The sequence below is a fragment of the Harpegnathos saltator genome, unplaced genomic scaffold (genome assembly GCF_003227715.2).
Source record: "Harpegnathos saltator strain DR-91 unplaced genomic scaffold, Hsal_v8.6 scaffold527, whole genome shotgun sequence".
In the NCBI taxonomy this organism is placed as follows: domain Eukaryota; kingdom Metazoa; phylum Arthropoda; class Insecta; order Hymenoptera; family Formicidae; genus Harpegnathos; species Harpegnathos saltator.
Window position 1 is genome coordinate 58056 of NW_020230346.1, and position 13986 is coordinate 72041.

Here is a 13986-nt window from a genome sequence, read left to right on the forward strand (position 1 = left end):
TGTTTTTAGGGTCGCTGAATCCGAACTTAATATCAAAATTTCGAAATTCAAAATGGCGGATCCATCATGGCGAGTCAAAATTATGAAAATAATCAGATTTTAATGAAAGTCAATATTTATATGTTTTTGGGGTCGCTGAATTTGAATTTGATATCAAAATTTCGAAATTCAAAATGACGGATCCAAATTTTGAAAATCAGATTTTCATGATTTTTATAATTCTTTTTTTGCTTTTGCGGCATGAAAGAAAGAGTTTCCTGCATCGAATTGTTACTGGCAATGGGAAGTGGATATATTTCGAGAATTTCAAACGCAAAAAATCGTGGCTTTCTCCTGGCGAAGCATCAACATCAACGGCACGGCCAAATCACTTCGGAAAGAAGACAATGCTTTGCGTTTGGTGGGACCAGAAAGGAATCATGTATTATGAGCTGCTGAAAAGAAGCTGTCAATGAGCATAGTTACCGACAACAACTGATCAATTTGAACGAGGCATTGCTCGAAAAACGACCAGAATGGGACACGAGAAACGAACGAGCACGACAACGCTCTGTGCCATCGCACTTAATTCGTTCAAGACACCATCAAAACGCTGAAATGGAATCTGCTACCGCACACGCTGTATTCATCAGACCTGGCCCCTTCCGATTATCATTTGTTCCGGTCGATGGCGCATGGCTTGGCTGGACAACACTTGGCCAATTTCGAAGAAGTGCAAAATTGGTTGGATGAATCGTTTTGGTCCAAAGACGCGTCGTTTTATCGTCGCGGTATTCGTGTATTGCCAGAGAGATGGCAAAAATGTATAGCTATCGAGGGACGATACTTTGAATAAACCATTTTTTGTATTTCTCTTGAAATTTTCCATGTTTCATTGATCAAAAAAACCCGGAAACTTAGTTGTGCACCTAGTAGGTCACTATTGTACTGTAGTGTCTATGTGGCAGCATCATCTCTAGTCTCATAACTCGGAAAGTACTCAATAAAAAGATACTTTATCATAGCGTTTTGGAAAGGTCTTGAAGTCAACTATAAGAATATGATATGAAAGATAGAGGGTTCTATTTGAGAAAATTAGGTTGACCATCCTCTGACCTTAAGTAGATGTCCCAAGGTCAAAGCAAAGTCACTATTGTACGTCCCCCTCAACATCATACAACGTTTATTTAAAAAGGTTTTTTTGTAAAATTACATATTTTCGAAATATTTGCCTGTTAATATTAAAAATACTCACCCTGTATATGTATAGCCACATTTAAACTCTGCAATCCAAACTTTCACCATTGGAACAAAGGAGTAGAGTTACCGTAAACAGAATCCGACTCGGTTTTGATTTTATTTGTGGTTTTCCCTTTTAGATTTAAGTGTTTAATTACGGAACGATATTTGATTTTCTTCCGTCGTTGAACAAATACACTGATCCTCGTACTACAACTGACTGCCAAAACACAACTAGGTATATGGCTGAACATTTCGGAGCGGTTATTAAAAAACGTAGCTTTCATATCTTGCAACAGTTTCCACTCAGTAACGTCATATTCATGTTCAGGCTCGAAACTTATCAAACAACTCACGTACATATGGAAAATCACAAAATGTGAAAAATATTTACATTCTCTGCTATAGAATGTGCGCTTCTTGATTGAGATAATTGTCCTTTTCGTTCCTTGTCTTTCACCTCTTGAGTGTACTTGTAATATTATATATGTTTGTTGGTAATTTTGCAATACATCATGTCAAAATAATTAGTCAATTTTTTCCTTATAATAGCTATAGGTTCCGAAATGTACATAAGAAAGTCACTAAATATAGAAAATATTTATTACGTTGACACCATATAGAATGTAGCATACTTCTTGATTGAAGCAAAATTGCTTTTTTCCCTCTTTTTCTAGTTCTTTTTATTTAAAAATATTTGATCAAAATGTATTCATCGAATCAACTCAATGTCACTATTTTCTAAGATAAGAAACTATATTGAAATCCTCCAATAGACTTGCTAATTTAATCGATAGAAAACGTAGCGTGCTTTCGTATAGGTATAATAATTGATTATTCGACATTTCTTCACCGTCATGGACGGGTTAAGTAAATCCAATAGGTCAATATTACGCGGAAGGCAACATCTATGCAACAATTTTTGTGGGATGTATTTGTGTATGTACGTAACGTACTTCTCATTACAATACAATTAAAATAGAAATGGAAATTTGATTAGAGGAAGCTTGCTCGGCAGTTGCTTGGAGAATTTCGATGTGACTGGTTGTGACGTGTCGAAGTAAAAAAAGAAAATCGATACTTCAACACCAACGAACGAAAAACATGATTTAAAATAACTGTTTCGGGAAACGATTAGGGGAATAGATGCTTAGCTCAAAGAAGAAATAAAAAAGATAACGAAAAAGCGAGAAAAGTGAAGTAAAAGAGACAGAGAGAAGACAAGTTTCATCAAAATTATCCACCGACATCGAAACGAAAGAGTTAAGAGACGTACGGATTTTATAACAAAAAAATTGTAAACGATATACGATTTTCATTATGGCTGCAGTTCTAAACGAAGTGGTCAAAGAATATTTGGTTCTAAACGACCATTTAGCAGGTTGGTGTTTCACATTGTATTATGTTACCTTTAGGCCACTTTTTTACTTTTTTACTTTACGTACTTTGGCCACTGGATCTCATCGTTCCTAGTTTGATGAAAAGCTAATATTGATAGACTTACGCATATAATAAAAAAAAAAGTTTTTCGTCTTCATTCATGATCCATTGTATTGTTCGCCGCAAAGAGTCGTAACGTGTATTATTAAAAAATAATGAATCGTCTGCTATCAAAAACGTTTAAAACTTTTGAAAAAAAAAACGCACTACGAGGAAGAGAAATTCGCGGCCGTTAAAATTAAAGGACCATATTTAAAGTATCTTGTTATTTTATATCAAAATATTGATAAACGCATCGTGTTTGCTTCCTCACACGAAGCTATAGATGAGTGCTGATTTTAATTAAATGAAATCAAAATGGACAGTATCTTTGATCACTGATGACGTAATACATGTATACAGGTAAAATACATCAAACTGAACAAGATCTCTGAGGAGAATTATCTGTATAAAAGATTCCGCAATAGTTTTAAGAAATTAATTAAAGGATGTCGATAGTTGTGTAGTGTCAACGAATTCCTTAAAGTCATTGCGAAACTTACAAAACAGTAGCGGACTTTAGTCTACTGTCTGGTTTAACACACTTTTACACGAACGTTGTCTTATTAATTGCCAGACACCTATGTAGACGTAACATATACCTTCAATTAGAAATAATTTAATTAGGCAAGGGAATATTAAAGTTTGGTGCAAAGGGAACTAAAAACATATCGCATCATTTAATCTGTCACGTCACATTATCCGATATTACAGATTTTGAGGGAACGTAGGGAGTTCTTTCATAAGTATTATTTCAATTCGTTACATTTGATATGTTACGCAATACACAAACGTGAATTGGCGCAATGAAAAAGTAAAAAAAAGTAATCCGAATTTTGACATTTGAAAAATTTTCAAAGTGTTTATGCTCTATTCTCACCGATAATCTCAACATATTCTCGTAACAAACTTTGCCTAGATTTTCACATAAATGTGTGTGTGTATGTGTGTGTGCGTACAGTGTATTTGGTAAGAATGTGTCCGGCAGAACAAAATACATAAACATTGCCTGATTAGAACTATGATGTTTCATTGTTAGTAACATGTCTAAGTGTTTTCATTATCAATAATTGTTTAGCATTTCCGAGGCATACTTTCAATTAATTTTATGGCATATTCTTGATCTTCTGATCAATTTAATTTATCAAACTCCTTGAACTTCCACATCTTCTTTCCCTTAAGTTTCACCTAACGTTTTCAGTGAGATTTGCATTCGGTGACTATGACAGCCAATTCAGTAATTCACCGTTATTTTTTTGTTTCCATATGATACAAAGACTTTGATGTTTAGGATCACTGTCCTCTTGTAATATTCATTTTTCGTTTTTCTTGTAATAAATTACTTTTGGGCAAATGATACGAAAGCCTTCTCATAAATTTTGATAACTTTGCTATAATATAAATTGTCTGTGAAGAAATGCAAAGTGCCAAATCCTGGCTTCGAGAAGCAGCGCCAAGCGTGTACTTTTATCGGATATTTAACGATCCGCTGAATGAGCCTATTGCTGAGAATATACCAGATTCGAGTGATAGAAGTATCTGCCCACACACATAGCAGAGAAGGTTTGGAGTCATATAAATACTACGGGAGTGACGAACTGTGGGGTTCTTATCTTTGTTGTGACATACACGCACACAAAGAGGTGTAAATCCGGCCGTGCAACCTCCATGCGGTACACCTTGGATAATGCCAATGCTCTAACTTCCAGATCTTATAACTCAGAAAGTATCTAATCGAAAAATACTTTATTACAATGCTTCGCGAAACTTTCGAAATAATCTATATACAAGAATATGTAATGAAAAATGGGGGGTTTCGTTTAAAAAATTGGAGGTGACCTTAAAGTTTACTTTGAGAACGCTATTCAAAGTCATACTAATGCTATTAACTGATGCGTCACTTAAAACCCTATAACTTTTATTTAGACTATTTTTCTTTAAAATGTCGCGTTTACGAAAAAATCGGGTAACCCGGGTAGTCTGAAACACCCTATATATGTATGTGTGCGTGTAAGTGCGTGCGTGCGTGCGTGCGGGTGTGTGTGTGTGTGTGTGTGTGTGTGTGTGTGTGTGTGTGTGTGTGTGTGTGTGTGTGTGAAAAGAAAAAAGAGCATCTTTCTCCAATACTTCTTTTCCATTTAAAAAGTAGTCCCGTTTCAACACTTTATTTAACAAGTCAAATAACTTGCCAAACGTTTTTCCTATGTTTTTCCAGGGAGGTCCTTGGTGTATTTTTGATTTGTATTTATGTGTAGAAAATGTATGGAGTAGATTTTATCCATTTTCCCGAGGAGTAAAAAATCGGCATTTTTTAACATTATCCTTTTGCGTCTAATGATTTTCATGTAAAAGTTTTATCCGTTACGCTTTTATTAAACAAACTGTATGTACATGCATAATTATAAAAAGCACTTGAAATCATGTCGAAATTTTTTGGCTGATATTTTATTAGTTATCTTTTTCTATTTCAAGATCCACGTACCAAAGATTTTTTTCTGATTGACACACTATGGCGGGTCCCACTTTTAATTATATTCTACATGTATAGTATATATGTTCTTCTGCCGAAGTTTATGAAAAAAAGGGAACCCTACAAGTTGAACAGAATATTACAGATATATAATGTCTTACAAATTATATTTAACATGTACTTATTTTATATGGTAAGCTTAGTTGTATATTTAAGTACTCTTAAACTTTCGATTTCTCACTAAAGTAAAGATGAAAAAAGGACATTCTACTTAATCATTAAATTATTCGATGTTACAAAAGATATAAAAAATTCAATATTTAAAGAGTCATAACTTTGATAATGTTGAAAATTTCGTAAACTTTCTAGTGCGCTTAAATAAAAGAATGCTTCTAGATGTAATATTTAATATTGTATCTGAATTATTCTAAATTGACCATTTTGTTATATGAATAAAGCAAGCAAAATATCGCTGATCTACAAAGGTCTAAAAAGATTTACGGACGTTTTATATTTATACAGACATTAAATCTGGTCTGGTTAAAAGAATACAGCCTTAATTGCGAACCTGTCGATTACTCGTACAAACCAAAAGCAATAGCGGTAATTATAAAAACTTAATTAATTAATTACATACATACAGAAATTAACAGGATATGTCGTCTCACCTCATCTCTTACTTTACCTTCCTCTCTTTCTCTTCTGCTGTTCTTGCATCGATGATAACTCTGCAAAATTTGCACTTATATTTTATAAATAAGACGATATTTAGTGTCTTATAAAGTTATATCATAGCTATGAGATACCTTCACTTTTTTGCGCTTCGTATCAATATAAAAAAAGAAGAAAAGTCACTGAATAACAAAACAATACATAAGTTATCCATTTACCAGATATCCAGAGTGGTGTGGTATTACTTCATGTTGAAGGTCACAGATCTTCTGGAAACGTTCTTCTTTGTACTTAGAAAGAAACTAAGTCAAGTCAACTTCCTTCACGTATATCATCACTGTGGCATGGTAATACTAGCATGGGTTGGCACTAAATATTATCCCGGTGGTCACTGTACATTTATAGGTACGTATAATCGCAATGATAAAATGGGTGATCACCGAATGTTAAGATCTTTATATTAATAAACTGGAGAAGCAAGTGGTGCGTCATGATCAACTAGCTCTTCGACTAATATATGTGACGGTTTCTAAAATCCTTCTCCGAAATTTTGTTTCTATAGATCGAGTTAAGTCGTAGGCAAGGTTGCCAAATGTCTCCTTTATTCTGTAAAATTATTTGTATATGAAGCATTTTACGGCGATATCAATCCAACATTCTCATATATTTTATCATCGTTATTAACAACGATTATATAACATGCAACCGTGGAAATTTGCATCTCATCATGTTTCTTGATCGATTGCTGATATTTTCTTTCAGGAGTAATCAACACACTCGTTCACTCAACAATGTACACGCACTATCTGTTGTCAACCATGAAAATAGACACGAAATCGTGGAAGAAACACATCACTCAGCTGCAAATACTGCAATTTGTTATAATAGCCTATCACACTTCCCAATTACTGTGGACGGATTGCGGTTACCCGCGATGGATAGCGCTGGTGTTGCTGCCGCAACAAGTTTTCATGATCGTATTATTTGCGGAATTTTATTACAACGCGTACAGTAAGAAGAAACCGGCGAGTGCAGCAGCAACTATGAAAATGAAGACGGACGGCATCCCCACGTACATCTCGAATGGCAAATTGAAAGAGCAATAAGTTCGCGTGGGGTATTATCCCCTCGATTTGTCTCTGCTATTATTTTTCTATTGTTAATGTACTGATATCAAAAATTTAAAAGTTAGTCGATCAATACACAATGTACGTCAGTTGTTTAATAAATCTCGAGCCTAACAGTGAAGAACTTATATTTTTGGACAAAATCAGTTTTATTTGTCACTGTAGTTTCCTTTTATCTTGTTAAGTTTTGTCAATCTCTTTTTGAGTTCTCTCATTATGTTAGCGAAGTGGATTAGGTTAAGCCCTGCAAAATATTCGTTTACGGTTGCAATCATTTCTTCATTGACCGCGAATTTTTTTCCTCAAAACAATTTTTTCATTTGGAAATAAAAAACATCGTAGGAGCTAGATCAGGTGAATAGGGAAAGAGGGGGAGGGCAGTATGTGGTGTAATTAAATTAAATAGTCCCCATAATTTTTCCGAACAAATGAAACATTTTCGCCTTCTTTGAAACAATTTTGCCTGATGAAATTAATTGTTTTAACTACTTGCTTGCAGGTAGTGGTAAATCCATGTTTCGTTAACAGTCAAACGAATTGACTCAAGGAATTCTTTGCATTCCGTTTGAACCAGTTCAAACACTCTTTTGCAATGCTTTGTCGAATGCGTTTTTGGTCCAACCAACGTCAGGAAATACGGTAGCCGTCGCACAGTGAGATTTCTCATCCAAATTTTAACATAAATTTTCACATAATATTTTGGACATATATTCAGAAGATGTGCTTGCGGCATTTATTATCTATCTGACCTTCATCTCTGTCTTCGATCATCCAGCACGATATGATATATATTGTCGGTTATGTCTGAAAATATTGCAGTTTTTGGCAGATCTGGGTACTCATCATTAAACATATTTGTATAGTCACGCTTAAACTCGGCAATTCAAACTTTCACCATTGAAAACAAAGAAGGAGGGTCACCGTAAACGGAATCCAACTTATGTAGGCAGTCTGAAAAGTTCTCGACCTGACACATACATGGCATTAGAAACTGTCAAACTATAATTGTATTGGAAAGTGGCATCCCTGATATAAACTCATGTAAAATTTTATTCGATTTGTTAAATCATTCGAGTAGTAGCACTAGTTGAAAAAAAGTTTGTGCAAGATGGGTGCCGCATTTGCTAACAATTGACTAAAAACGCATTCGAATGCATATTTCTCAAGCGTGTTTGGATCGTTTTCAGCAAAATAAAATGGATTTCAAGCGTCATTTCATAACTGTTGATGAAACTTGGAACCACCACTATACACCAGAGCGAAAAGAATCTTCCGGAATCACACTTTAATGATGGTATTGAATTATTGGAAAAAACGTTGGAATAAATGTATTAAAATGCATTTCAGAAGATTATTTAGAAGATTGAAAAATAAAACATATTTCACGGCAAAAAAAATTTCTTTCATTGTTAGACCGAGAACTTTTCAGACTACTTTCGTATTTTTTGATTTCTCTTGTAGTTTTCCCTTTTACATTCAAGTGTTTAATTACAGTACGATATTTGATTCTTTTTTATGGTTAAACAAATATATGCGTGTATACTGACACGCGTACCATAACGAACTGCCAAAATACAACTAAACATACTACTGAACATTTTGGAGCAGTTATTAAAAAGACTTAGCTTTCATATCTCACAACAGTTTCCGCCCAGTAGCGTCATCTTCATGTTCAGAGTCGAAACTTATCAAACAACGTACCTATGTATGGAAAATCACGAAATGTGGATAATATTTATTATATTGGCTGCTGTATAGAATGTGCTTCTTGACTGGACCAATTGTACTTTTTGCTCCTTGTTTTTCACTTCTTCAAATAATATACCTGTGTTTGTTGGTATAATATTGCAATACATTATGCCAAAGTAATTAATCAATCTTTACTCTGTATTAGCTATACGTTCCGAAACGTACATATGGAAACTCATTAAATGTGGAAAACATTACATTAACCGCTATACAGAATGTATGTTTGTTTCTTGATTGAGACAATTACCTTATTCTACCTTTTTCCTCATTTTGTTCCAGAGAACTTTATTGAAGTAGCATAACGTCGTCATTTTCTGCGACAAGAAAGTTTAATAGTTTAAGAATTCCAACGCAGAAAACATTTTGATGGAATTCTTGAATTACTAAGTGCGCAACTAAGTTTCCGGGTATTTTTGATCAATGAAACATGGAAAATTTCAAGAGAAATACAAAAATGGTTTATTCAAAGTATCGTCCCTCGATAGCTACACATTTTTGCCATCTCTCTGGCAATACATGAATACCGCGACGATAAAACGACGCGTCTTTGGATCGAAACCATTCATCCAACCAATTTTGCACTTTTTCGAAATTGGCCAAGTGTTGCCCAGCTAAGCCATGCGCCATCGACCGGAACAAGTGATAATCGGAAGGGGCCAGGTCTGGCGAATACGGCGGGTGCGGTAGCACTTCAGTCCCATTTCAGCGTTTTGATGCAAGGCCGCTTTTCGAGCAATGCATGGTTCAAATTGATCAGTTGTTGTCGGTAGCGATGTCCATTGACAGATTCGCCCGGCTTCTTTTCAGCAGTTCATAGTATACGATTCCTCTCTGGTCGCACGCTCAAACGCAGAGCATTGTCTTCTTTCTGAAGCGATTTGGCCGTGCCGTCGATGTTGATGCTTCGCCAGGTGAAAGCTACGATTTTTTACGTTTGGGATTCTCGAAATATATCCACTTCTCATCGCCAGTAACAATTCGATGCAGGAAACTCTTTCTTTCCGCAAAAGCAAGATTTCGGAAGTGGCTCTTCGATTTTCCATCTGTCTCTCAGTCAACTCATGCGGCACCCTTCCTTTTGAAATTTTCTCATGGCTTGTAAACGTTTGGAAATACCTTGGCGAGTCGTGTTTAATGCCTTCGCAACTTGATCTTGTGTTTGCGTATCATCTTCACCTAGTAACGCTTCCAGATCAGCGTTTTCAATTGTTTTTGGTCTTCCGGAGCTCTCCTTGTCCTCAGTGTCGAAATCGCCACTTCTGAAGCGTTTAAATCAATCTTCACAGGTAGTTTTCGGTGGTGCATGTTCGCCGTAAGCCTCCTCAAGCAAACGACGTGCTTTAGCTGCAATTTTTTTCAAGTTAAAGCAGAAAAGCAAAGTTTCCCGCAAATGCTGTTTATTTGCCACAAAACTCGACATTTTCGTTGTTAGAAAAAATATTTTTGCGTTGCGATATGTGTTGGTATTACGACTGGTTATTGTTAACAGATATAGTTCCAAGCTATAAAAAAACACAACTTCAGACATGTATGTCGACTACATGTGTCGTTAGCGCCATCTATGTGTGAAACCCGGAAACTTAGTTGCGCACCTAATATTGAACTTACAAAGTTCATCGATAAAATACGTGACAAGCGTTCATATACAGTCTGTAAAGTAAGAGCGTGTACGGCATAAATGACAGTTGGCTTCAAATATCGTCTTAGTTTTTTTTTAGCCATATTGTGAGGCATATCTCAAGCACAAGCTTCGAAGAAAAAGAGTGTGTACTTTGAAGCAGTTGACACGACAAATTCGTCTCATTTGGAGATCTTTACCGAACGAATACGCAGTCAACTTAGTGGAAAGTATGCCTCGGAGATGCCAGGCAATTATCAATGCCGGTGGTGACTGGACTCATTATTTATTAATGGTATAGCATTTTTCTTTTCATGGAGTACAACAAATCCATGTACTTAAAAATCATTAAAAATAAATTTTTCTACACATTAACCCGTACACGCTCTTACTTTACAGACTGTAGGTACAATATCTATTGAATATTCGATATTCTTCCACCATCATGGACTGGCTAAGTTATCCAAGAGGTCAACATTCCTCGAAAGACAGTGTCTATATGACAATTTTCTTGGTTTGTGTTAGTATATGTATATACAGAGTTTCTATTCGGATTGTGCTGAAAGTAAGTGGTTATTACTTTGCAATAAGTAAGCCGAGAAAGTTGAGTCAAACGCTATTTTATACGATATGGGGACGCACTACCTTTCGTAAAATAGAATCCTTTTTATCAGTCTTCATTTTTTTGCATAAGGAAAGAATTTAATCTCCAATAATTCTTTGTAACTTTCAAAGATAATGATTCCTTTGCATGTAAACCCCTTTTACTGAAATTGCAGCCTACGTGGAAACTTTTCGGGGGCGAAGAGGAACGACAATTGATCCATTCTGATTTTCTTCTTCCTACAACTGATAATTTTGCTTGTTGACACAACCGTTCAACCAAAAATGAGCAACATCTAAAAATAATTTCTTTTTCATTAAGTTCCTCATTTTTTAATATGCCGGTTCGCCGCATCGCCTCGCAAAATTGAATTTGTTTTTCGATCGCTTTCTTTGTCACTAACTGATGTGTTGCGATTTTATAGGGACGCAATTTAATGACGTCTTTTATGAAAGATGTCTTTCTAAGAGTTTCTCGTTTCAAATCTATAATCTGAGCAACTTTTCGAATCGAGGGATTTAGATTTTCTTCGAAATTTGGCATCATTAATTGTTTTGTCCATTGGACGGATGGATCGGATAAATTATATATGCCATCATTTTGGCGATCATACATAATAAATCTGGTGAATATGTTGCATGGGGTAGCAGTTCGTAGCCCAATTTATGGATTTTTGCCATGGTGACTACACACGTGTGCACCCGTGCATTGTCCTGATGGAACAGCACTTTTTTCTTCGCCAAATGCGGTCGTTTTTGCTTCAAATCAATATCGAATCTGTCCAAAAGCTCTGAATAATATTCGCCGGTGATCGTTTTACCCTTTTCAAGGTAATCGATGTGAATGATACCGCGTGCATCCCAAAAAACTGTGGCCATGACCTTGTTGGCCGACAGACCCACCTTGGCCTTCTTTGGTGCACGTTCACTCGAAGAAACCCACTGTCTTGATTGTTCCTTGGTCTCTGGTGTGGTGTGATGGATCCATGTTTCGTCTAAGGTAACGAAACGGCGCAAAAACTCGTTCGGATTGCGGCTGAACATCGCCAAACACTCCTTTGAAATGGTCACACGGTTGCGCTTATGGTCGAGTGTGAGCAATCGCAGCACCCATCGCGCGGATAGCTTTTTCATGTCCAAATATTCATGTAAAATGTGATGTACCCGCTCAGTTGAGATGCCTACAGCCTCAGCCACTTCACGCACTTTCATTCTCCGATCGTCCAATATCATTCCATGGATTTTATCGACGATTTCTGGCGTGACGACCTCTTTTAGGCGACCTGAACGTTCGGCGTTACTTGTGCTGGTATGACCACAACGGAACTCAGTAAACCACTTCTTAACCATTGAAATTGATGGTGCAGAGTCCCCATAGTATTTATCAAGCTTTGCCTTGGTTTCGGTGATGGTTTTTTATGCAAAAAATAATGCTTAATCAGCACACGAAATTCACTTTTTTCCATTTTCGTTAAAATTCACGAGGTTGTCTGCTTTCAATGGCTGTCAAACACTAACTAAATGGCGCAGCTTGCCCAAACTTATACAGTAGTCTATTAATAGATGGCAGTTGACGGGAGCAGTGCTGCATTTAAAGTTACTGCGCGGAAAATTCAAAAAGTCACTGACTTATCAAACTGCCCTCGTATCATCGTTGTTAACAATAATTATATAACATGCAATTATGAGGATTTGCATTTAGCGACTCTATTTATCGATCACTAATATTTTCTTTCAGGATTTAATCAACACATTCGTTTACTCGATAATGTACACGCATTACTTGTTGTCATCTATGAAAAATAGATGATAGAGTCATGGGAGAAACACATCACTCAGCTGCAAATACTGCAATTCTTTATACTACATGGGCTGAAAAGTCTTTGGCCTGACATATAGATGGCGCCACAAACTAAAAATCCTTATATTTCCTATAGAATACCAACCTTAACTTAGATGCTGTAAAAATTTCATGATATTTCGTCGACTCGTGTACAAGTTATAGCTTTCGAAGTGACGTTACCTCTGAATTTATCTTTACTATGGAAAAAAGTGAATTTCGTGTTTTGATTAAACATTGCTTCCTGATGGGAAAAAACACTGTTGAAGCAAAGGCATGGCTTGATAAATGTTACGGCACATCTGCCCCACCGAATTCAACCATCAAATATTGGTTTGCTGAGTTTCGTCGTAACCGTACGAGCACAAATGATGCACCACGTTCAGGAAGGCCAAATGAGGCAGTTACTCCAGAAAACATCCAGAAAATCAGTGAAATCGTGTTGAATGACCGCAAAATGAAATTGAGTGAGCTAGCTAACATCATAGGCATCTCAAAGGAACACGTTGGTCATATCATTCATGAATATTCACACATGAAAAAGCTTTGCGCACGTTGGGTGCCGCGTTTTTTGACAATTGAGCAAAAAGCGGAACGTGTTCGACTTTCAAAGCAAAATCTGGCCCTGTTTAACCGCAATAAGAAGGAGTTTTTGCGTCGATTTGTCACAATGGATGAAACATGGATCCATCACTACACACCGGAGTCCAATCGGCAGTCAGCGGAGTGGTTATTGCCTGGTGAAAGCCGTCCGAAGCGCCCGAAGACACAACAATCAGCCGGCAAGGTTTTGGCCAGTATTTTTTGGGATGCGCATAATATTCATTGATTATCTTGAACATGGTAAAACTATCAATAAAGAATATTACTGTACATTACTGGATCGATTGGACGACGAGGTCAAGGTCAAACGGCCACATTTGGCAAAGAAAAAAATTTTGTTTCACCAAGACAATGCTCCAGCTCACTCGGTACGACCGATAAATTAAAGAAATTGCGCTATGAATTGGTCCCGCATCTCCAGTATTCTCCAGACCTGGCCCCCAGCGACTATTTCCTTTTTCCCCGACTGAAGCAGTGGCTCGCTGGTAAAAGATTTTACTCGAATGAGGAGGTCAAGTTGGAAACAAATGCCTATTTTGAGGGACTTGACACCGAGCACTATAAGACCGGCATCGAAATGTTAGTGGACCGTTACACTAAGTGCATT

General features: G+C 36.5%; 1 protein-coding gene across 1 annotated transcript; it reads left to right on the forward strand.

The window, feature by feature from the left end:
- The first annotated feature begins 2249 nt into the window (after window positions 1-2249).
- LOC105190307 (elongation of very long chain fatty acids protein AAEL008004) lies at window positions 2250-7110 on the forward strand. The gene is made up of 4 exons (XM_025303021.1): window positions 2250-2599; window positions 5690-5770; window positions 6061-6244; window positions 6602-7110. Exons 3-4 carry the CDS (start codon window positions 6088-6090, stop codon window positions 6943-6945), a joined length of 501 nt encoding a protein of 166 aa, XP_025158806.1. The 5' UTR covers window positions 2250-2599; window positions 5690-5770; window positions 6061-6087; the 3' UTR covers window positions 6946-7110.
- Window positions 7111-13986: the final 6876 nt, after the last annotated feature.

Coding starts and splice junctions, on each gene's coding strand:
- LOC105190307 (XM_025303021.1), top strand. CDS start 6,088: ATGTTGAAGGTCACAGATCTTCTGGAAACGTTCTTCTTTGTACTTAGA. Junction 6,245..6,601: donor TGGTCACTGTACATTTATAG/GTACGTATAATC, acceptor ATTTTCTTTCAG/GAGTAATCAACACACTCGTT.